Source organism: Wyeomyia smithii, chromosome 2, assembly GCF_029784165.1.
Source record: "Wyeomyia smithii strain HCP4-BCI-WySm-NY-G18 chromosome 2, ASM2978416v1, whole genome shotgun sequence".
In the NCBI taxonomy this organism is placed as follows: Eukaryota; Metazoa; Arthropoda; class Insecta; order Diptera; family Culicidae; genus Wyeomyia; species Wyeomyia smithii.
Window position 1 is genome coordinate 264,860,544 of NC_073695.1, and position 19,761 is coordinate 264,880,304.

The window sequence follows — 19,761 nt, forward strand, 5'->3', positions numbered from 1 at the left end:
ATACTAACTTCCGTCTTCTCTCTTTCTCACACACCCCTCAGATCGATTTCTCGGGAATAAATTACGAGACTCGGATATAAATTCTAAATATGAACCACCAAAACTTTAATAAGTTTTTAATCTTGCAATTGTCCTAACTTTGATTGTAGGGCCTTATGTAATAGAATAAGAATCAAAATTCAGGTCAATAATGTTCGATTTTATTTAATTAGAAACTCATAGGGGTAAAACCTAGAAATATATACACTCAGGATCAAAGATTTCGTAAAAGTATGCTATCACTTATAAAGTTATCCATAATGCTGATAAATTATTTTTGGCGGGAATGCTTAACGTCATCTCGTGCGCTGCGCGCGTCTTCTTCGGCTGCTGGTGCACACCAGCGTGGCAAGTGTAACACAGCCAAGCCCGGCAGCTGTTCCACAAGCATAGGCTAGGACACTTCGGTAATAATCGGGACAATCGTTACGGTCACGGCATTTCCTGAAAACAAAAAAAAAAACAGTCCACTATAGAATACTATCACGCGTACCATTTTGTATGGGCCTACATAGATTCAATAATCACCACCACGACCCCCGTTATCAGTTTATCAGTAAACGTGACTGCGGAATAGATGAATCCACCCTGATCGGCATGTTTACCAATCATATCAGCCGTTATGCAAAGACTACTAATCATCGTTATCGAGCTACCTGCACCGAAAAGTGACGCGATCGCCATTAACTGGATGGTGCTGAAGGTAGCCGAACCTTTGGAAAGTGCTATCCAGCTGCATACACTCAGGCTTATAGCCGAGCCAACAAAATACACCAAACTGTTGCCCACGTACTTGTTAGTGTACTTGAGTACTAACGACGCTATAAAGGAAGCTAAAAATGATACTAGCGGAACCGTGGCAAGATGCTCCACGCTGGCATTCTGGATCGGGTCCGGCTGAAAGGCTCGTTCGTCCAGCCACAATGGCATGTACACGAGCGAAGTTGTCATGAATAGACGAGAGAATACATAACTGGAATGAATTAATAATGTCATTAAGTAATGAGTAAAAATATAAAAAAAAATACTTACAGTAGTGCGTTTTGATAGAGTAGCGGAGATTTGAAGAAATTTTTTTTCGGTCTTCTAAAAACAATATCATCTTTGGCCCCAACGTTACCGTTGGCCACTACACTTGCAGATCCTGCAGCTTCTGCATCGGTTTGTTCGGATTGTAGTAAAGTTTGCGTTTCCGGGTCGCGGTTCCGCTGGCTGCCGGCACCTTTGATCACGTTGTGCTGCAAGGCAGCATGTCTACGGTGCTCATACCCGGTGAAGGTGAGCGAGAAGTTGAACAGGACAGACATAGAAACGCCGACTAGAGTTAATATTAATGCGATATCCTGTGCGTTCGAGGTGTAACACGAGATGGAACGAAAGCAAATAAAAATATAACGAAAACGGTTAGCAATGATGTGTGACGAAAAAGGCACAAGGAAAGCCTTAAAAATGTAAACTTACTCGGAACCGGTACGCATCGCCGGCCCCAATCTGGTTGTCTTCAGTTGTACGGCTTCGGAGAACTGCCCAGGTTACAATATACACCACCACATTGGAAACGATGGAGACCGAGTAGCGAACGGCCGTTAGATCCGATCGATCTTTTTGAGATTTTGAAAGTTCCGGTATCATGGCCAGGTGAGTTATTTGGACGATTGGCCAACCAAACTGGAACAGCAATATCACAATGACAAAGTAAACGATCTCCCACCAGTGCGGAGCCACATCACACCACGGACACAGCGAGAATATCATGGGAAAAGTGAGAAACACTATTAGCGTTCCCGCTATGTGCCATTGTCTTTTGGTTCCATGCTTGTCGGTTAAAAATCCGACTATCGGCGTCGCGACAGCGTCACCGACTTGCCCGAGCATCACCAGAGCGCCGGCTTCCGCTGCTGGCATTCCGAGAGCACCCTGCATAAACAGCAACGTGTAGCTGAACCAAACCCCAGCACACAGATCATTGTACACGTGGCCCAAACCGAAGCCAATTTTCTCGAAGATTTTCAACGTCGATCGTTTATCCATCTGGGGATCGACCGTGGGAGGACCTTCTCCAGGTCCACCCGGTAGGGGGGCTCCAGCTGCGGCAGCTAGTGTCGTTATTTCGTCTGTTGCACCATATGATTTTGTAACGATTGTCCCATTCTGTGTCAGATTCCTATCAACCAAACCGGACTGTTCTGTCATTTCGTGTCCGGTTTAGCAATTCATGGGCTAACGTGGTGTTGGTATGATATTCCAGGCTCGAATCGCGCATCAAGTAGGCTGAAAAAAATGAATGTAAATCAGTGCATGCGAAAACGATAGATTTGTTTTTTTTTTTAAGATGTTATTGCATTAATTGCAATTTACACAGTTATTTTTCTAACGGAAATTAGTCAGTAAGCCAAAACGGAACACTGACACAGAAATAGATGATGTCATAGTAGGCGGTTAGTTCTGTTCGTGACGTTTTACGCGGGAATTCGACCTTGAAACTGTTCATTCATATTCACTGCGTAAAATTGGCAAACTTCTGTCGTTTTGAATGATGAAAATGCGCACTACAAGAGTTTTTTCTAGAACGTATGTTTCATTCAAGCAACGCCATAGGGGTATTTAAGTGCAAAATTGAAAGAAAAAAATTGCATAACTCAAAGTCATTATTGAACCTCCTTTATCAAAACCACTAGTTCTATAGACAGTGGAGGTATCCCATGGCAACTGTTTTGCTTTAATTTGATTTGTTTCTGGCTCACAATCGAAATCCGATATGAAAATTTACCATCTTCTCGGTGACATTTTGTAATGTTGGTGATTATAGTTGTTACTGTTGTTACAGATAATGTGTCTTCAAATCAATGGTATGCAGTAAGTTTTGAACATTTTAGACGTAAGGCTTGGTGTTTTATCCAGCATTGAAATTGCTTTTTTTCATTCAATGTTCTGGACGTTTTTTAATAATAAACAACCTAATTGTAAAGTAGATACGAGTTTTCTGAAACACGTTTAGGAAAAAATGCGCATGTTTCGCATTTATAATAAAGGGTGATTTTTTAAGAATTTGTTTTTTTTTTTGAAAAAAAACCGAATAAAAATTAAAAAACTGTATGAAATCTTTATTTGAGCCGATAAATTGGTTTATGCCATGAAGGATCTGCCGAAGGCCAGACGGTATGTCGGTTACTTCGCGGACAGTGCGAACTCTCCGGACGAGAAGATTCTTCGTTCACTCCAGAATCAGAACGACCATCTCTCTACCAAAATGTGGCGAGTCTGTAACCGCAAATTGGTAAAGACCTTGGTCGAACTAGTTCTGGATATTGACGAAGAATCGGCCAAACTCGTTGAGAGTAGAAATTATGAAGTGCACTACGGTTTCGGCAAAGCACGCATCCGAAAGGTAAGCGGAAGGCCGAACGTCACAGGCGGGAAAGACTCCGTCGCAATGTCAGGGAAGGTACGTGCGGGTAACTCCTCCGGGAGTACTCTGCCACCACCCAGGCAAAACGATCCTGCGAATGGGCTAAAGGTTCGCGTGGGAAACTCCTCCGGGAGTGCCCCACAACCACCCAAACGCAACCCTGCGGTTGGGAAGGTACGCGCAGGATGCTCCCCCGTGAGTGCCCTGTCACCACCCAAAAAACTCAACCCCGCGGCTGCTCGGACGGTTCCGCCGAAGACTCGCAAGAGTGTGAAGCATCAACCACCGAAAAGTCGCACCCCCCGGAGTCAAAAACCACCACAGTGTGCGCGACGACCTTCTGTTGCCAATCGACTGCTGCAACCGAAGCCGAACAGTGAGGAAGAGCAACTTCCATCAACCAGCCAAACCGCTGTTGGCAGCCGTCAGCCAATACCAGGATCATCTTCCGATCCGGACAAAGACGGCAACTTCACTGCAAAGTGAGCAGCCTTCGCTGCGTGCAAGCGAATCTCCATCACGCAAAAGGCGCCTCGGGTGTTCTTTGCAGGAGATTCGCCAAAGAGCAGCTAGCGGCTGCTTTCATCCAGGAGCCGTGGATCAACGAATCCAAAGTTCTCGGACTTAACGCTCCTAACGGTAGGGTAATCTACTGTGACACGCAGTCCAAACCAAGGACTGCAATTCTGCTAAATAGAGAACTAAAATTTTTACCTATTACAGAATTTATCCAACGCGACGTCGTTGCCGTCACGGTTGAAGTACCGACAACCAGAGGAAAGCAGGAAATGGTTGTCGCGTCGGCCTACTTCCCGGGCGACCAAGGTGATATACCGCCACCCGAAGTTGCTGCGCTCGTGCGGTACTGCAAGGCCATCAACAAGCCGTTTCTGATCGGCTGCGATGCCAACGCTCACCACACGATCTGGGGCAGCTCGGACACCAACACCAGGGGTGAGTACCTACTTGAATACCTTACTTCTAACGATGTCAATGTATGTAATGTAGGGAATAACCCCACGTTTATCAACGCTATTAGACAGGAGGTCCTTGATCTCACTCTGTGTAGCGCCTCTATTTCTGAAAGGATTAAAAATTGGCATGTCTCCGATGAAACTAGTTTGTCGGACCACAAACACATCGTTTTTAATATAGAGGCTAACCCTCTGAAAAGAGAGCTGTTCAGAAATCCTAAGAATACAGATTGGGAATCCTTTAAGGAACGCCTGATCGATTCACGAACTTTCAGTTACAGCAACATTCGAAATTCTGTTGACCTGAATTCGGCAGCAAATGATCTACAAAACAGAATCATGGATGCTTTCGACGCTAACTGTCCACTAACACAGCGGTCAGTATGCCGTGACGTACCCTGGTGGAATGATCAACTTAGTGACCTTCGTCGGGAAACTAGGCGGTTGTTCAACAGGGCAAAAGTCACGTCTAACTGGGACGACTACAGGGCGTCCCTCACTAAATACAACGCCGAGCTACGCAAGGCTAAACGGAAATCCATAGTTAGTTTCTGTGAAAGAATCCAAACTCTGCCGGAAGCTACGCGGCTCCAAAAGGCGATGTCCAAAGACCATACTAACGGTTTAGGACAGGTGAGGAAAGAGGATGGATGCCTCACTGTCACTACCAAGGAAACGCTGGAGGTTCTTATAAACACCCACTTTCCTGGATCGACAGAGACCGAAGAACTGAATAGTGATGGGTCGCGGCAGGACAATTCGAGACATATGGCGTCTCGGGAGTCCATCCTGCTGGCCCGTCGACTGTTCACGGAAGCTTCAATAGGTTGGGCTCTAAGCTCATTCGACCCTATGAAGTCTCCTGGTCCAGACGGCATACTACCCATCTTTCTACAAAAATCGGCCGCAGTTATCATGTCCGAACTCATCAACCTCTTCAGAGCCAGCTTTATCCTGGGCCATATTCCGGATAACTGGCTGAAGGTGAAGGTAGTGTTTATCCCCAAAGTTGGAAGAAAGGACAAAACCCTACCTAAAACTTTCAGACCCATAAGTCTGACTTCATCGCTTCTCAAGTTGATGGAGAAAATAATGGATAAATATATCCGTGATGAGTTTCTTAAAGACTCCCCGCTGAACAGGAACCAACATGCCTATCAAAGCGGCAAGTCAACAGAAACTGCTCTTCACAGCTTAGTGACGTTGATTGAAAAGTCCCTAAGTTATCAGGAGACGGCGCTATGTGCCTTTCTTGATATTGAAGGGGCCTTCGATAACACGTCCTTTGCATCAATCGATACGGCTCTTTCTAATAAGGGAATCGACCAAACTTCAAGGAACTGGATACACGCAATGCTCTCTAGCAGAGTGATCACAGCAACCTTGGGAGATTCGTCTGTAACAATGTCAGTGATCAAGGGGTGTCCGCAAGGAGGAGTTCTCTCGCCCTTGTTATGGTCACTAGTTGTCGACGCACTTCTCAACAAGCTTTCACAGCTTGGTTACGAGGTCATTGGATACGCCGATGACATCGTCCTCATCGTCAGAGGTAAAGATGACGCAACTCTGTCGAGCCGAATGCAAACGGCTCTGAATACCACCATGTCATGGTGTTTACAGGAGGGTCTAAACATAAACCCCTTAAAAACAGTCCTAATTCCTTTCGGCAGACGAAGGACGATCTCCATCACTCCTCCAATACTGAGTGGAGTTAGACTGGGCTTCAGCAATGAAGTCAAATATCTCGGAATTATTCTGGACAAGAAACTGAACTGGTCTGCACAACTGGATCATGCCGCTAAGAAAGCGATCTCAGCGATCTGGGCCTGCAGAACTCTCTTCGGTAAGACCTGGGGACTGAAACCAGACTTGGCACTCTGGTCTTACAAGACCATTGCCCGACCAAGAATCACCTATGCTGCCCTAGTGTGGTGGCCTAAGGTGAACGAAATGACTGCGCAAGCCAAACTCAAAAAAGTTCAAAGACTTGCATGTCTTTCGGTTACCAGCGCTATGCGAACAACTCCATGGAAGCTATGCTTTGCCTACTACCTCTACATCTTCATGTGAAAAAGGAAGCAGAGCTTGGCGCTCTAAGGTTGCAAAGGAGGAAAACCATACTTGAAGGGGACCAAATCGGCCACCTTCGCATACTTAGGGAGTTCAAACTAACTCCGCTATTAACCACAGTCTCCGACTGGATGGACGTTAAGTCCAACATGGATATTCCATATAGAGTGATTGAAACAAACCGCTCTATGTGGAACAATGGAGGGCCTAATCTTCCACCTGGCATCGTCAATTTTTATACGGACGGCTCGAAAATGGGATCCCTAACGGGATCTGGTATATACGGACCCGGTATCAGGGAAACGTTTTCCCTGGGAAAATGGCCCACCGTTTTTCAAGCAGAGGTATATGCCATATATATCTGCGCAAAAATATGTCTGCAACGCAACTACAGACATGCGAAAATCGGTATATTCTCGGACAGTCAAGCAGCACTACTAGCACTTAAGTCCGTCAAATGCGCTTCCAAACTTGTTTGGGAATGCATTGAAACTCTACGGGAACTTTCCCGACAGAATTCAGTTTTTCTGTTTTGGGTGCCCGGACACTGCGGAGTCGAGGGTAATGAACACGCTGACTACCTAGCAAGACAGGGATCAGCTCAGCGGTTTATTGGTCCCGAGCCGTTTCTGGGTACGTCCATTTCCGCTATCAAAAGCGAACTATTAACTTGGGAAAGGCTAGAAATAGTATCCCAATGGCAACAGGCACAGGGTTGTAGACAAGGCAAACAGTTTATCTATCCGAACCCTGGAACCGCCAGAAAGCTACTTAGTCTAAATCGTAGTGACCTACGGATAATCACGGGACTCCTCACCGGACACTGTCCCGCTTTTTATCATTTAAAGAAAATCGGCGTAGTGTTGAACGACACCTGCCGATTCTGCAAATCTGAACCAGAGAGTTCAGAGCATTTGCTTTGCTCTTGCGAAGCTCTTGCTTCCTCTAGGTACAACTTCTTAGGAAGTTACCTTTTAACTCCATACCAAGCATGGAGCTCCAATCCCAAGCAGGTCATTAGTTTCATCAACTATGTTGTACCTAATTGGGGTACAGGTTTACAACAAAACAGTTCTACTCCATCAATGAGTACGAACAATCCGTAACCTGTGCACAGCAATCGGGGCCCGCCACAAAAGACAATCAGCAAGAATGTCGCAGTGGCATTTCAGTACCCAGTACCCTTCAGGCATACAGATGTATGCCATTTACTTTTTAAAGATAATTTCATTCAAATGTTGGCCACAGCTACGTTTCAAATGGTCAACTTTTCGAGCATTTCGGCGAGTATCCTGCGAATAACGCGTGTAATGTTGTCTCCCAAAGCTGGAATTGTTGTTGGCTTATCCGCAAAGGCGAGAGACTTTATGTAGCCCCACAAAAAAATATTCTAGCGGTGTTAAATCGCATGATCTAGGCGGCCAATTCACCGGTCCATTTCGTGAGATGAATTGCTCACCGAACTCATTCCGCAATATGTCCATTGATTCGCGCGATGTGTGGCACGTTGCTCCATCTTGCTGAAAGTGAAACCACATGTCAACAAGACACAATCAGAAATCTTCGCGCGATAGCGAGCGCCATTGACCGTAACGTTACGATTTTGATCATCTTTGAAGAAGTACGGACCAATGATGCCTCCAGCGTGTAAACCGCACCAAACCGTGCATTTTTCTGGGTGCATTGGCGATTCTTGTATTGCCTCTGGTTGCTCTTCGTTCCAAATGCGGCAAATTTGCTTATTAACATACCCATTTAACCAGAAATGAGCTTCGTCACTGAACACAATTTTCCGATAAAAATGCGCGAAAAACATTTTTTACAGAGGACGAATTTTGATAATAGAATTCGATTATTTGTAAGCGTTGTTCAGGCGGAAGTCTGTTCATGGTGAAATGGCAAACCAAACTGAGTACACAAGACTTTGATAGCTGTCAGAATTCCCGCGTGAACAGTCAAATCTGAATACACGAAAAACCAAATCGCGAAAAAATCACCCTTTATATCATGATTTTACACCTGTAAGTGTATGTATAATCCTATGTGTTGAGAGGAAATTCTTTTATTCAATTTATTGGCAACCCTGTTTGAAATATTATTTGGCAACTTTGTATTAAAACACACATACACTCATACCTTGGAAATAAATTTATTCTTTGTTAAAAATTCGTAATAACCAGACGCGGTTTTAATCGAATCAAATTAAAATACAGTCCACGCTTCGAAAGAAGGTACACTATGCAATGTTGTTTTTCAATATATGACTTCCCTTGAAACCGTAACGTTTTTTCAGGGACTGAAAAAATCTTTGGAAAGAAACTTCTTTGGAAGTGACTGAAGAAATGCACTACCAATTTGAGGAACAAAATGGCTTTTGTAGAGGCGAAAATAATCAAACTATTGAAATGTTCGTTGAGGTCGCGGAGGCTGCCTTCCATCGAATACTGATTGCAGAAATGGACCGTTTAGAGGCTCCATCATTTTACACACACTTGGTTAATCGTCGTCTTTGCGTTAAGCTTGTTGCGACGAAATCCAATTACTTTACAAACAGCTCTGACGTTCCCCAAGGTATTAACCTTGGTCCATTGTCGTTTTCGATATTTTTTCAACGTCATATCCTGCTTGCTACCATATGGAGTAAATTTGGTGCGTGCTGAAGACTTGTAAATTTATTTCATCATACGGAACATTGAAGACCGCAAGGAAATTCACCGGATGATCGATCTCTTTCAAGATTGGTGTCTGAGAAACCGCATGCCTATCTGTGTCCAAAAATGTTGCATTACATCGTTTACCCGTAAAACTGTCCAAATGGAATCACCAAATCTGTGGCACTCAACTGGAGCGTGTAGATTCAGTGAAGAATCTGGGGGTCATCCTGGGCACAAGTCTCCCTTTCCGCGATCATCACTCAAACGTAATTGCAAAAGCAAATCGTAATCTGGGATTCACCATGCGGACTACGAAAGACTTCACCGACCCACACAACTTGCTCTCACTATACTCTTCGCCGGCACGATCATCCCTCGAGACTGCACGTGTAATATGAAGTCCATATACTGATCATTGCTCGGTTCGGAGCTTTCCAGAAGAAATTCACGAGATATGCCCTCAGACTGCTCCCGTGGAACAACGCAGCAAACATACTGCAATACGACTTCCGGTGCAGACTGCTTGGAATGGAAACACTTCGCGGCAAGCGCGATTCCGTCAGAGCAATATTCGCTGGAAAATTGTTACCAAGTGTTGTTGACGTACCTCTCATACTCAACCAATTAAATATTTATGTGTCATCAATTCTCTTACACCAGAGAGATTCCCTGAGATTGGAGTTCCGGAGAACGGAATACGGACGACATGAACTAATTGTTTCGATATGTCGACAACTCAACAAGCTTTTTGATAACATTATGTCAGTACCGGTGTTGAAAAAAAAAACAAAACGACGCCAGTTGGAGTCTGTTGTCAGGGATAGGTGAGTTTCTGTCTATTGCTTTATCTCGTGAAAATATTTGCTTCCTGGTCTTTCTTTTTCGGGTACACACTGCAACACAACTGACACCCGACAAAACTGTACTCGATTGTAAATGTTTAATGTAACTTTGTAACAGTAATTATGAAAAATTGTGTGAAAAAATATGGAGTTTTTACGCGTTTATAAGTTAATCTGTTTACTCCAGGTTTATACACAAGAGCTTTTCCTCATCGTCCTTCATTGAGGCTGTGAAGTCAGAGTAGGCTAAAGGAAATTAACAATAAACAATATACTCAAGGTTTGGGGAAGTTTTACACAAAAAACACTTATCACGAAGTCAGAACTCCAAAATTCCAAATTAATGAAAAACTGTTTTTTTTTCTGGAAAAACCAAACAACTGGCAACACTCATATACTTTCTGAATTCCTTGGCTGATTTCTTCCAAATTGCGTTTTTCAGAGTGTCTAATCAAAAACCTAACAAAGATAATAACACTTGTCACCTCGAGCTGTTCGTCAATTATAGGTTGTTTAGGTTTAAAACTAACGTAAAACTTCAAGAAAACTTTATAATGTGTAACTTTGTGGTCAAAAAAGGTAACAATTATTGCAGATAAGTTTATCAGTAGTTATCATAAAATGTAGATATGTTAACAAACAACGAATAAATAAAAAAATATGAAATCATTTGTTTATTATGACACTATTAGGACACTTATAATTGGAATAAATAGACTTATCGGACACTCTAATTCAACAATTTGAAAATAATAAACCATTAAAATCATGCCGCGTATCAGAAACGACTTTTCTGGGAAATCCGCGAAAAAAAACCGTGTGAATTTCTACATCCGCGTAGAAAAAGACGCGTAAAAACCGCGTGAAAAGCACTTACGAGTACATTGTTCATTCTTCAAAGTTACAGCACAATCAATTCCACGCTCTTCGGTAATATTCACTGAAATTTATGTAACATTCACCAAAATCCACATAAAGTCAAAATAGCAACTTTTGCAACAACGATTTTTTTTCTATTTTTATTTGCCACTACTGATTTTTAATCAACTATGCACAGTCGTGTGGAGTTAAAAGGGATGTCACTGTATGGTAATAGCTCATCAATTAACCCTTTATAAGACAGTGGCAACTATATTGCCACCAACAAAATATGTTTATTTCGCTGCACTAAGAATATTGTTTTTAAATTTGGCTTAACCAAAGACTTCTCAAGGTGTCTTAGAACATTTCAGTTTTTTCTAGGACTGCTAAAAGTGTACAAACCGCGATTTTAAAACGTCTTCAGGAAATTAATTTTTAATTTGGTGAAAATCCAACAAACTGGTAAGTTTTCACCAGAAACTTTCTACTTAGGACCTACTGTGTTAGATTATGCAGTATTTTGTTGAAATACATGGTGTATTAAGTTATCGACCAATTAGTTTACTTTCCTCTATTAGCAAACTTTTTGAAAGAATAATTCTTAATAGAATGATAACACATATGAATGAGAACACAATTTTTGCAAATGAGCAGTTTGGTTTTCGCCATGGGCACTCCACTACTCATCAGTTACTTAGAGTAACAAATATGATTCGAACTAATAAACCTGAAGGCTATTTGACTGGAGCTTCTAGATATAGGAAAGGCATTCGACAGTGTTTGGCATAAAGGTTTAATAGCTAAAATGTCAAATTTCAGTTTGTTGTGTTCAGTTTAACTATCTAAATGGTAAATCTAAAATATAACCTGCTAGAGCTTGTGTGCCTCAGGGGAGTATCTTGGGCCCAATCTTATATAACATTTTTACTTCTGATCTTCCTGATTTACGACCAGGTTCTGAAACACAGCTAATTATTTTTCCTCATAAGCCAAGAGTTTCTTTTCTCAAACCCACCCATAACCACGTTATTAAGATGAACGGTGTGGTCTCAAATTGGTCTGATCAAGTTAAATACTTAGGGCTAATTTATAAGAATCTTACTTTCAAGGAGCACATTGAAAATATCCAGTCAAAGTGCAATGAGTATATCAAATGTTTATATCCTCTTATCAACAGGAGTTCTAGACTTTGTCTCAAGAATAAACTATTGATTTACAAACAAATTTTAAGGCCAGCAATGTTATATGCAGTTCCCATCTGGACAAGTTGTTGTGCAACCAGGAAGAAGACACTTCAAAGGATTCAGAATAAACTTTTGAAAATGATTTTGAAGCGTCCTCCCTGGTTAAGCGCGAACGAGCTACATAGGCTCACTAATGTAGAAACATTAGAAAATATGTCAAGCCAAATTATCAACGAAATCCGATAAAAATCGTTGCAATCCTCAATTGCAACGATTAGCTCACTTTATAGTCAGTAAGATAGTTTTAAGTTTATTTTAAGTTTTGTTTTATTCCTTTTTTTCCTTGACAAGTAGGTTTAATAATTTTCCTACAATTACATTAACTTAACTGCGAAAGCTAATAACATTCAATAATATAAAAAAAAGCATACTAATATATATTAGAGTGTTGATATGTCACCATTTGAGGCAGAACACACAATAATAATTCTGAATAGATATTAGTTCATAAATAAATCATCACAAACATTACCCCCCCCCCCCCCTATGAAAAAAAATTATAAAACATGGTGTATTGGACGACAAATTTCAAATTTCTTCCTAATTTTTTTTTTCAGGATACCACTTGAATAATTCTTTATTTCGATCTTTTCCATGCAAAATTAATGAAGTTTTACTGTTACATTCTAGTTACTTAGATGTTTCATTTTTTATAATCACAAAAAAGCAAAACTTACAATGCAGCTGCAAAAAAATGCTTTCATCGTTTTTGGGGTTAACGGGCAGTGGCAACTATGGTTCTTATTACGGGAGTCACTTCACGGTGAAATATATTTCACTCTCACGCTTACTTCACTTTTTTAGAACTATTCCCGATTCCACCTCAAGTGAGGTGACAAAAATCACCTCCGTGGGGTGAGATTGACAGTGAAGTGAAATTGAGAATAGGACAAGTGAAATGAGATTGTTTCCCAGCTCAAAAATCTCTAAGTTCCAGAAAGTCGTTTTTTCTGTTTTTTTTTAGATAACACCAGATCTTTACGTGTTCTGCATTTCTAAAACATTCGGCATCAAAAAAAAAATGTTTTTTTCGATATCGAAAATTTCCTGAACTAGTTTGCATTTTTTTCATCGGGCAAAAAAAAATTTACCGCTTTAAGGCACGGATCAAATTCTGATTCGTTTCGTTACTGAAGAATAAATCCAATATTTACCTTTAGGCATAAGGCGAAAATAACGGCGACAATGGGAAGATACCTTTTTCGCGGTCTTCCAGCACGGATTCCCATGCAACAACTGGCACGCTGCAAAACAGATGGTGGATTGATGTTGCAGCTACCTGCAATTAAGTGCAAGGCATTGTGCATAAATCGTCATCTACAAGAGATCGAATCCCTTCCCTATTACAAATCCTTCCTCGATCATAATACTCCCCCTTCAACTGCTCTTCCATGTTTGAAACTCCTTTGCCAACAATTCCCGTCTCTACCCACCCCCATCCAACAACACCCCTCCAGCGGTTTAATTCACCGATATTATTTGGAAAACACTGAAAAACCAAGAGTGGAACGAAAGCAGCCCAATCTGAATTGGCATCAAATATGGACCAACATCTCTTCGCGCAGACTAACCTCAAGTCAGCGAAGTGAGCTTCATATGCTGATAAACGAGAAAACGGAGCACCGAAAACTAATGCACACTATTCAGCGTGCGGATGGGGCCAACTGTCAACATTGTGGAGCCAACGAGGAGTGCTTGAAACATAAATTTTGCGAATGTCCTCGAGTAGAGGCAGCCTGGATTTTTTGCAAACAGAAAATTGAAACGATTGGCGGAGAAAGGCGGAACTTTTCCTTCGATCAACTCATCAGACCGGGGCTAAACGGAATCGGAAGGGAAGAGAAATACATGATTCTTAAAACATTCATCACTTACATCTCTTTTATAAACAACACTGTAACAACAGCAATAGATATAAATGCCTTAGAGTTTAATTTAAATATCAATTAGTCACTTAATAATTTATAACAAGAACGACGTCAAAATAAACAATAATATTTTATAAAAAAAAAATTAGATCACAAATCAATCAACTTTAAGACTTATGGCATCTTCGTGGAATCATTTCACCGTTCAAAATGGTCGTGAAATAATTCCACGCGAATCGTCGCTTTTTCCGTTCTCACTTCACTGATATGACACTCATGATAACCCAGATTTCGCGGCAGATGTCACTTTGCGACGTTTTTCTCACTTACGTGAGTCCCGTAATAGGATTTTGTTCACTTCACTCTGATTTCACCGTGAAGTGACTCCCGTAATAAGCACCTATATTGCCACCAATTTTTTCAATTGATTCAATAGTGAATTTTTTAACAAAGGTACAGATGTGTTGTTCCTCCTGTAAGGAATACGTTTTACTGAAGTTTATGTCAATTCCTTGCGTAGTTTCAACGGCTTTATAAAGGGTTAAGATCACGACTATTTGATCAAAACGGGCTTGAATATATGTTGGAAAAATGACGCACACCTAAATCCAGCAGAATATTTCGCTAATATTTTGATAAATAACACCAGCTACCGGAGAGCAAGTTCTGTAATCACATCTGTCGGAAACTTACAAAATTTTTAGCTGAATTTTCAGTTGATGAGTTTTTTGTTGCGCGGATTTTGGAGTTTACGAATGTATGATTTTTTCCAATTGTTAACTCAGAGTGTCAAACATCTTTCCAAAATCAAATTGAACACATTCACTGATTTTTATCTAATTTTCCAGTGGAGTTAAGTTTGTTCTTTTCTGGAAGTATTCAGCAAACATCATAAAAATCTTCACGAATAGATTAATATTTGGTTCGACTCCAGTGTATCTTTTCATTTACGTACATTTTCGAATGGGCATCGTGATGGTGTAGAGCTTTATTGAAAGCATAATGCCACCATTTGCGTGAGAAACAAGTTTTCAGCTGGTTATGAAAATTGAAAAGTCACTTTCAGCTAAAGAAATTGCTCAGTGCTTTTTCTTGGATATTGAAGGTGCTTCTGATAACGCGTCCTATTTCAATGAGGAAAAAAGGATTTCACACGAGTATTGTTGACTGGATTCATACCATGCTTGCAAAAAGAGAAATCACTTCTGAGTTGGGAGGTTCGTCTATCACGGTAAAGGCAACGGTAAGGATGTCCGCAAGGAGGTGTTCTTTCGCCAGTTGTGTGGTCTTTTGTGGTGTACGATCTTCTTAAAAGCTTAGAAGCAAAGGTTTCGAAGTTGTGGGCTTTGCAGATGAAATAGTCATCTTGGAAAGAGGAAAGTTCGACAACATAGTTTCGGAAAGAATGCAGGAAGCTCTGAAATATACCCAGTCTTTGTGTATGAAGGAGGGTCTGAGCATTAATCCGACAAAAGCTGTAATCGTACCTTTCACTAGAAAGAGGAAATTCAATCTAAAAACTCTCAAGCTTGGATGAGCAGAAATTCCATTCAGTGAACAGGTTAAATACTTAGGAGCTATCCTTGATGCCAAGCTAGACTGGAATGCATATCTTGACTATGCAATCAACCACCGCTAGAACAAAGCTAGATAAAGTTCAACGACTTGCGTGCATTGCTATAACAGGAGCAATGAAAAGCACCCCATCAAAAGCTTGATGCAATTCTTCATCTGCTGCCGTTGTACGAATACGTGCAACTAGAAGCAGAAAAGAGTGCCTTGAGGCTCAAAAGAACAAAAACTATCTTGTCAGGTGATTTTGTGGGCCACCTGACTATACTGAACTAGTTTGAAAGAGGGCCAGTTATTAGTATGAATGGAGACTGTATGGCACCTCAGGACAATCATGATATTCCCTACGAAATATGCGAAACGTCACGTACAGACTGGAAGGTCTGAGTTCCTGATGTCTGTCCCGGTTCAAAGATATTTTTCACCGATGGCTCAAAAATAGGTACAAAAACTGGTGCAGGAATCTTCGGCCCTGGAATTAATGTTTCAGTGGCAATGGGACACTGGCCAATAATATTTCAAGGAGAGATTTTTGCAATCCTTGAATGTGCGAATGTGTGTCTGACTAGAAAATACAAACATGCAAATATTTTTATTTTCTCTGACAGTCGAGCAGCTCTGAAAGCACTTGATGCTTATAAATGTACATCCAAGATTGTCTGAGATTGTATTCTCACATTGCGACAGCTATGTCAAACAAACTCAGTAAATTTGTATTGGGTTCCAGGACATTGTGGCATTGGTGGGAATGAAAAGGCAGACGAACTTGCAAAACAAGGATCTAACTCACAGTCTATCGGCCCAGAACCTTTATGATGAATATCAAACTGTGCAGTGAAAATGGAGCTTAAACGCTGGGAGGAACAAAAGGTAATAACCAATTGGTTGGATGTCAAAAAGTGTTCCCAATTTAAAAGATTTATAACACCAAACGAGAATCATTGGAAAAAGTTCCTAGAGCTCTACAAAAGAGCTCTTTGTAGAGATGTTGCGATATCATTAAGCATCGATACTTAGAATCGATACTGGTATCGAAAGCAAGCGCTGATACTCCGATAGAATCATGAGAAAAGTATCGATACTGCGAGGTATCGCTGTTCGATATCAGCTCATTTAAAGTAAAACTCATATGGCTGTTTTTGCATATTTTTTGCCCGCGATAAAAACAAACAGTTTCTGTAGATGCTTCGCCAATTATGCTCGTCAAAAACATCCAAACTTTTCTGATCCGTTTAGGTATCACAACACTTATCAGACAATCAGTCGCGTCGCGTAATATATCAAGTAAAATACAGTAAGGTCGCTTTTTGAGCGGTTTTTTCACGCAGCTTTTTTTGTGCTGATTCTGGAATTAACGCGATTTTTTGTGCGCGGGCTCCGGAATCTACGCGGTTTCTTTTTACGCGGTACATATTCCCCGCGTAAAAAACGATTTTAGTGTACACTAAAAACTAATACGAATTGAAAAAATCTCTGTTTTCTTTATTTTTCCTATGATGATTTTAATTTTTGGTTCTCATCATAGATGTGACAGTGATATTTATTTCCGCAATTTCTTTTTCACTAAATGCTTAGTAATCTTGTTTGGAATAATTTGATCGATTATAGCTTTTTAACCGTTCCTGTGAATTTTGGTGCTCCTTGCCAGCTCGCATGTGCGTTGAAAGACCACAGAATAAATGTTTGTCGAGTTTGTCGCTTGTTTCGATGCTAAGGGTAGTGTATCGGTAGTGTATTGGGAATCGGAAGTAAAAGAACCGATTCTAAGTATCGGAGGTTTTGCAACGTCCCTAGCTCTTTGTACATACGTCGGCCTAGTAACGGGGCCCTGTCCAAGTAGATTTCATTTAAAGAACATTGGCCGGGTTCAGGATGATATCTGTCGCTTTTGTGTTACGAAAAGCGAGACAGCGAAACATCTACTGTGCAGTTGTGGTGCATTATTTAAACGCAGATCAAGGTTTTTTAGCAGTGGCTGTTTATAGCCCAAAGAGATTTGGTCTTTGAATTCTGGAAAGGTGATTGGCTTCATAAACCATATTTTACCTGACTGGGAGCGTGTCGGTGCAGGTACCTGATCACTTAACATTAGTGGTCATTGTATTTTGCAAGGGGACACGTATAACAATTGACTGGATATCTCAAAAAAGTTCACATCAATGGACAATTTAATTCTAATTCCCTAACAAAAAAAACAAGTTTAAATGATATCTTGAATGATAATCTTAAAATGACATCTCTATCAAAACCTATCCGGATCGAATTGCGAAGTAGCGTGGAATGTCTCAAATGCAGGACTCGATGGTTAGCCTTGCAGATAAATCATGTTAATTCCGTTACCACTAAAGTTTTTTATACCGTCGCACTCAATTTTATAGTTTTTCGTTCGCGTTTTTGGTAATCCATTTCAGTATTTGTGTATAAAACTAATAATTAGCTAATCACGACACCATGCAAATGCCTACTGAATTGCCAGCTTTCAATTCGAAGCCAAGGTTATAGTCATTATTCCACACTATATTTCAACAGATTTTTGATGCACTTACATTCGTACTATTGGTCCCGATTTTACTGCTTACAGACGCTCAGCTGACACGTGTACGGGTGTATCCGCCTGCTTATCCACACGATATAATTCATCGAGAGCTGTTCGCTGCAATCGTGTGCATTTTCACACGAGGTAGAAAATTCTTTATCGATGACTATTTTACTTGTTAACACCACTTCCCAGTTGGTACAGTTTGTTATGGTTTTTTATCTCATACAATAACAGCAGGATTCGCGGATGTTTTGGAAGAAACTATTCCCATATGTTTTGACAGCCAGCTTGCAAAAACCAATCCGCACAAAGGCTTCACTGCTTCCATTCACACTATGAAACGCCACGCGCAGCTTGTTATCACTCTAGTTTACGTTTGGATACCACCCCAATGCCGTATCGTAGTGTTTGTTTCCCCAATTACAACTCCAAAAGGCAAAGCTACCACTACGGCTAAACAAGAGCGTGGTCACTCTACCGTAGACACAACATTACTGGCCAAGCACACAAATCAAACTGAAGCCGCACTGCTCCACTCGAACAGGCCGACCCGGGAAAGGGCGTCACCACACACCGGTTAAAGTACTTTTACAACTTCCCTCTCGGACCCACCGACTCTGGCATTACGTTACGGTACGGCGGCAGATTGGCGATTTGACAGGCTCGATTCGATTTGGTCTTGTTTCGTTTTGTTTGTTTGGTACGGCGTTCTCTTGACTATCGGTAATTTAATATATCCACCATACCCCAGCGAGTTCAACGGATCGAAGTAGTCGCTGCGGGTTCAGTCACGTGTAAATTTCACCGATTTTGCAAAATCTACCGTACATGCTTGTGGTTAGTCTCGCATAATGGCGAAGAAATATGCAAGACAATATTTGCATATTATTCCGTATCTCCGCGTCTGCTTGCAGTTACGATGTTGAACAGAGAAGATTGCACTTTAGACAGTTGCTAAGACAAGACTAGTAAACCGGGTGTAAAAAACTGGACCCCGATTGGCGACTCTTTGTGCTACTGCACTTGTTGAGGGGATTTGAGGTTACACGCTTCACTTTTTTCCCGCCATCATCGAACGCTAATATTTCAACAAAACAGCTGAGGCGTAGGAACTGATAATGCAGCCAACTCATCTCTAATGCAGTTCTTTTACGCAATGGCATGTGCGTTTCTTGCTGTAACGATTTAGTCATGCAAAAGATTATCAGCTGCAAGGCAATGAAGTCTCATGAAAAGTATGAACAGATTATCACTTGGGATTTTCTGCCAGATTTTACTAACATTAGATCTACTGCCCAAACTTTGAAGCCATTTATTTAGCGCTTAGTTGAGCAAAGGAAAGCATCTTAATAAATTGATGATCTCATCTCAGTACCTATATTCATCTTATCACGCCTTTTTTATAAATTTATCGTCAAATTTTACCATATTTTCAACGTAAAACTTTCAGCCACTTGAGGAAATCGAGAAGCAAATAGATTTACTTTCAAAAATTTGTAGAAATTTGAGGGTAAATTGGACAAATGAGAGAAATAAGATGAATATAGGTGCACCAAGCTGTTGAGATAAATAATGGAGCGATTACCCTACTAATGAGAATTCAAGTTTCGTGAATCAGCAGTTTGGTTTTTCCCATGAGTATTGAACTGTTTATCATTTGATTAGAGTTACTAATATGAATCTGAAGAC

The 19,761-nt window shown here is 41.0% G+C and overlaps 1 protein-coding gene across 2 annotated transcripts; it reads right to left on the reverse strand.

Moving 5' to 3' along the window:
• Window positions 1-178: 178 nt before the first annotated feature.
• On the reverse strand, window positions 179-19,015 carry LOC129723218 (major facilitator superfamily domain-containing protein 12-like). Of its 2 annotated transcripts, none has more exons than XM_055677290.1 (5): window positions 18,080-19,015; window positions 1,501-2,310; window positions 1,072-1,382; window positions 551-1,012; window positions 179-483 (listed from the first exon to the last, which is right to left on the reverse strand). In XM_055677290.1, exons 2-5 carry the CDS (start codon window positions 2,230-2,232, stop codon window positions 336-338), a joined length of 1,653 nt encoding a protein of 550 aa, XP_055533265.1. In that variant the 5' UTR covers window positions 2,233-2,310; window positions 18,080-19,015; the 3' UTR covers window positions 179-335. The 2 variants fall into 2 exon arrangements, with proteins under 2 accessions (XP_055533265.1, XP_055533266.1); XM_055677291.1 differs by lacking the exon at window positions 18,080-19,015 and adding an exon at window positions 17,580-17,987.
• Between the last annotated feature and the right edge of the window lie 746 nt (window positions 19,016-19,761).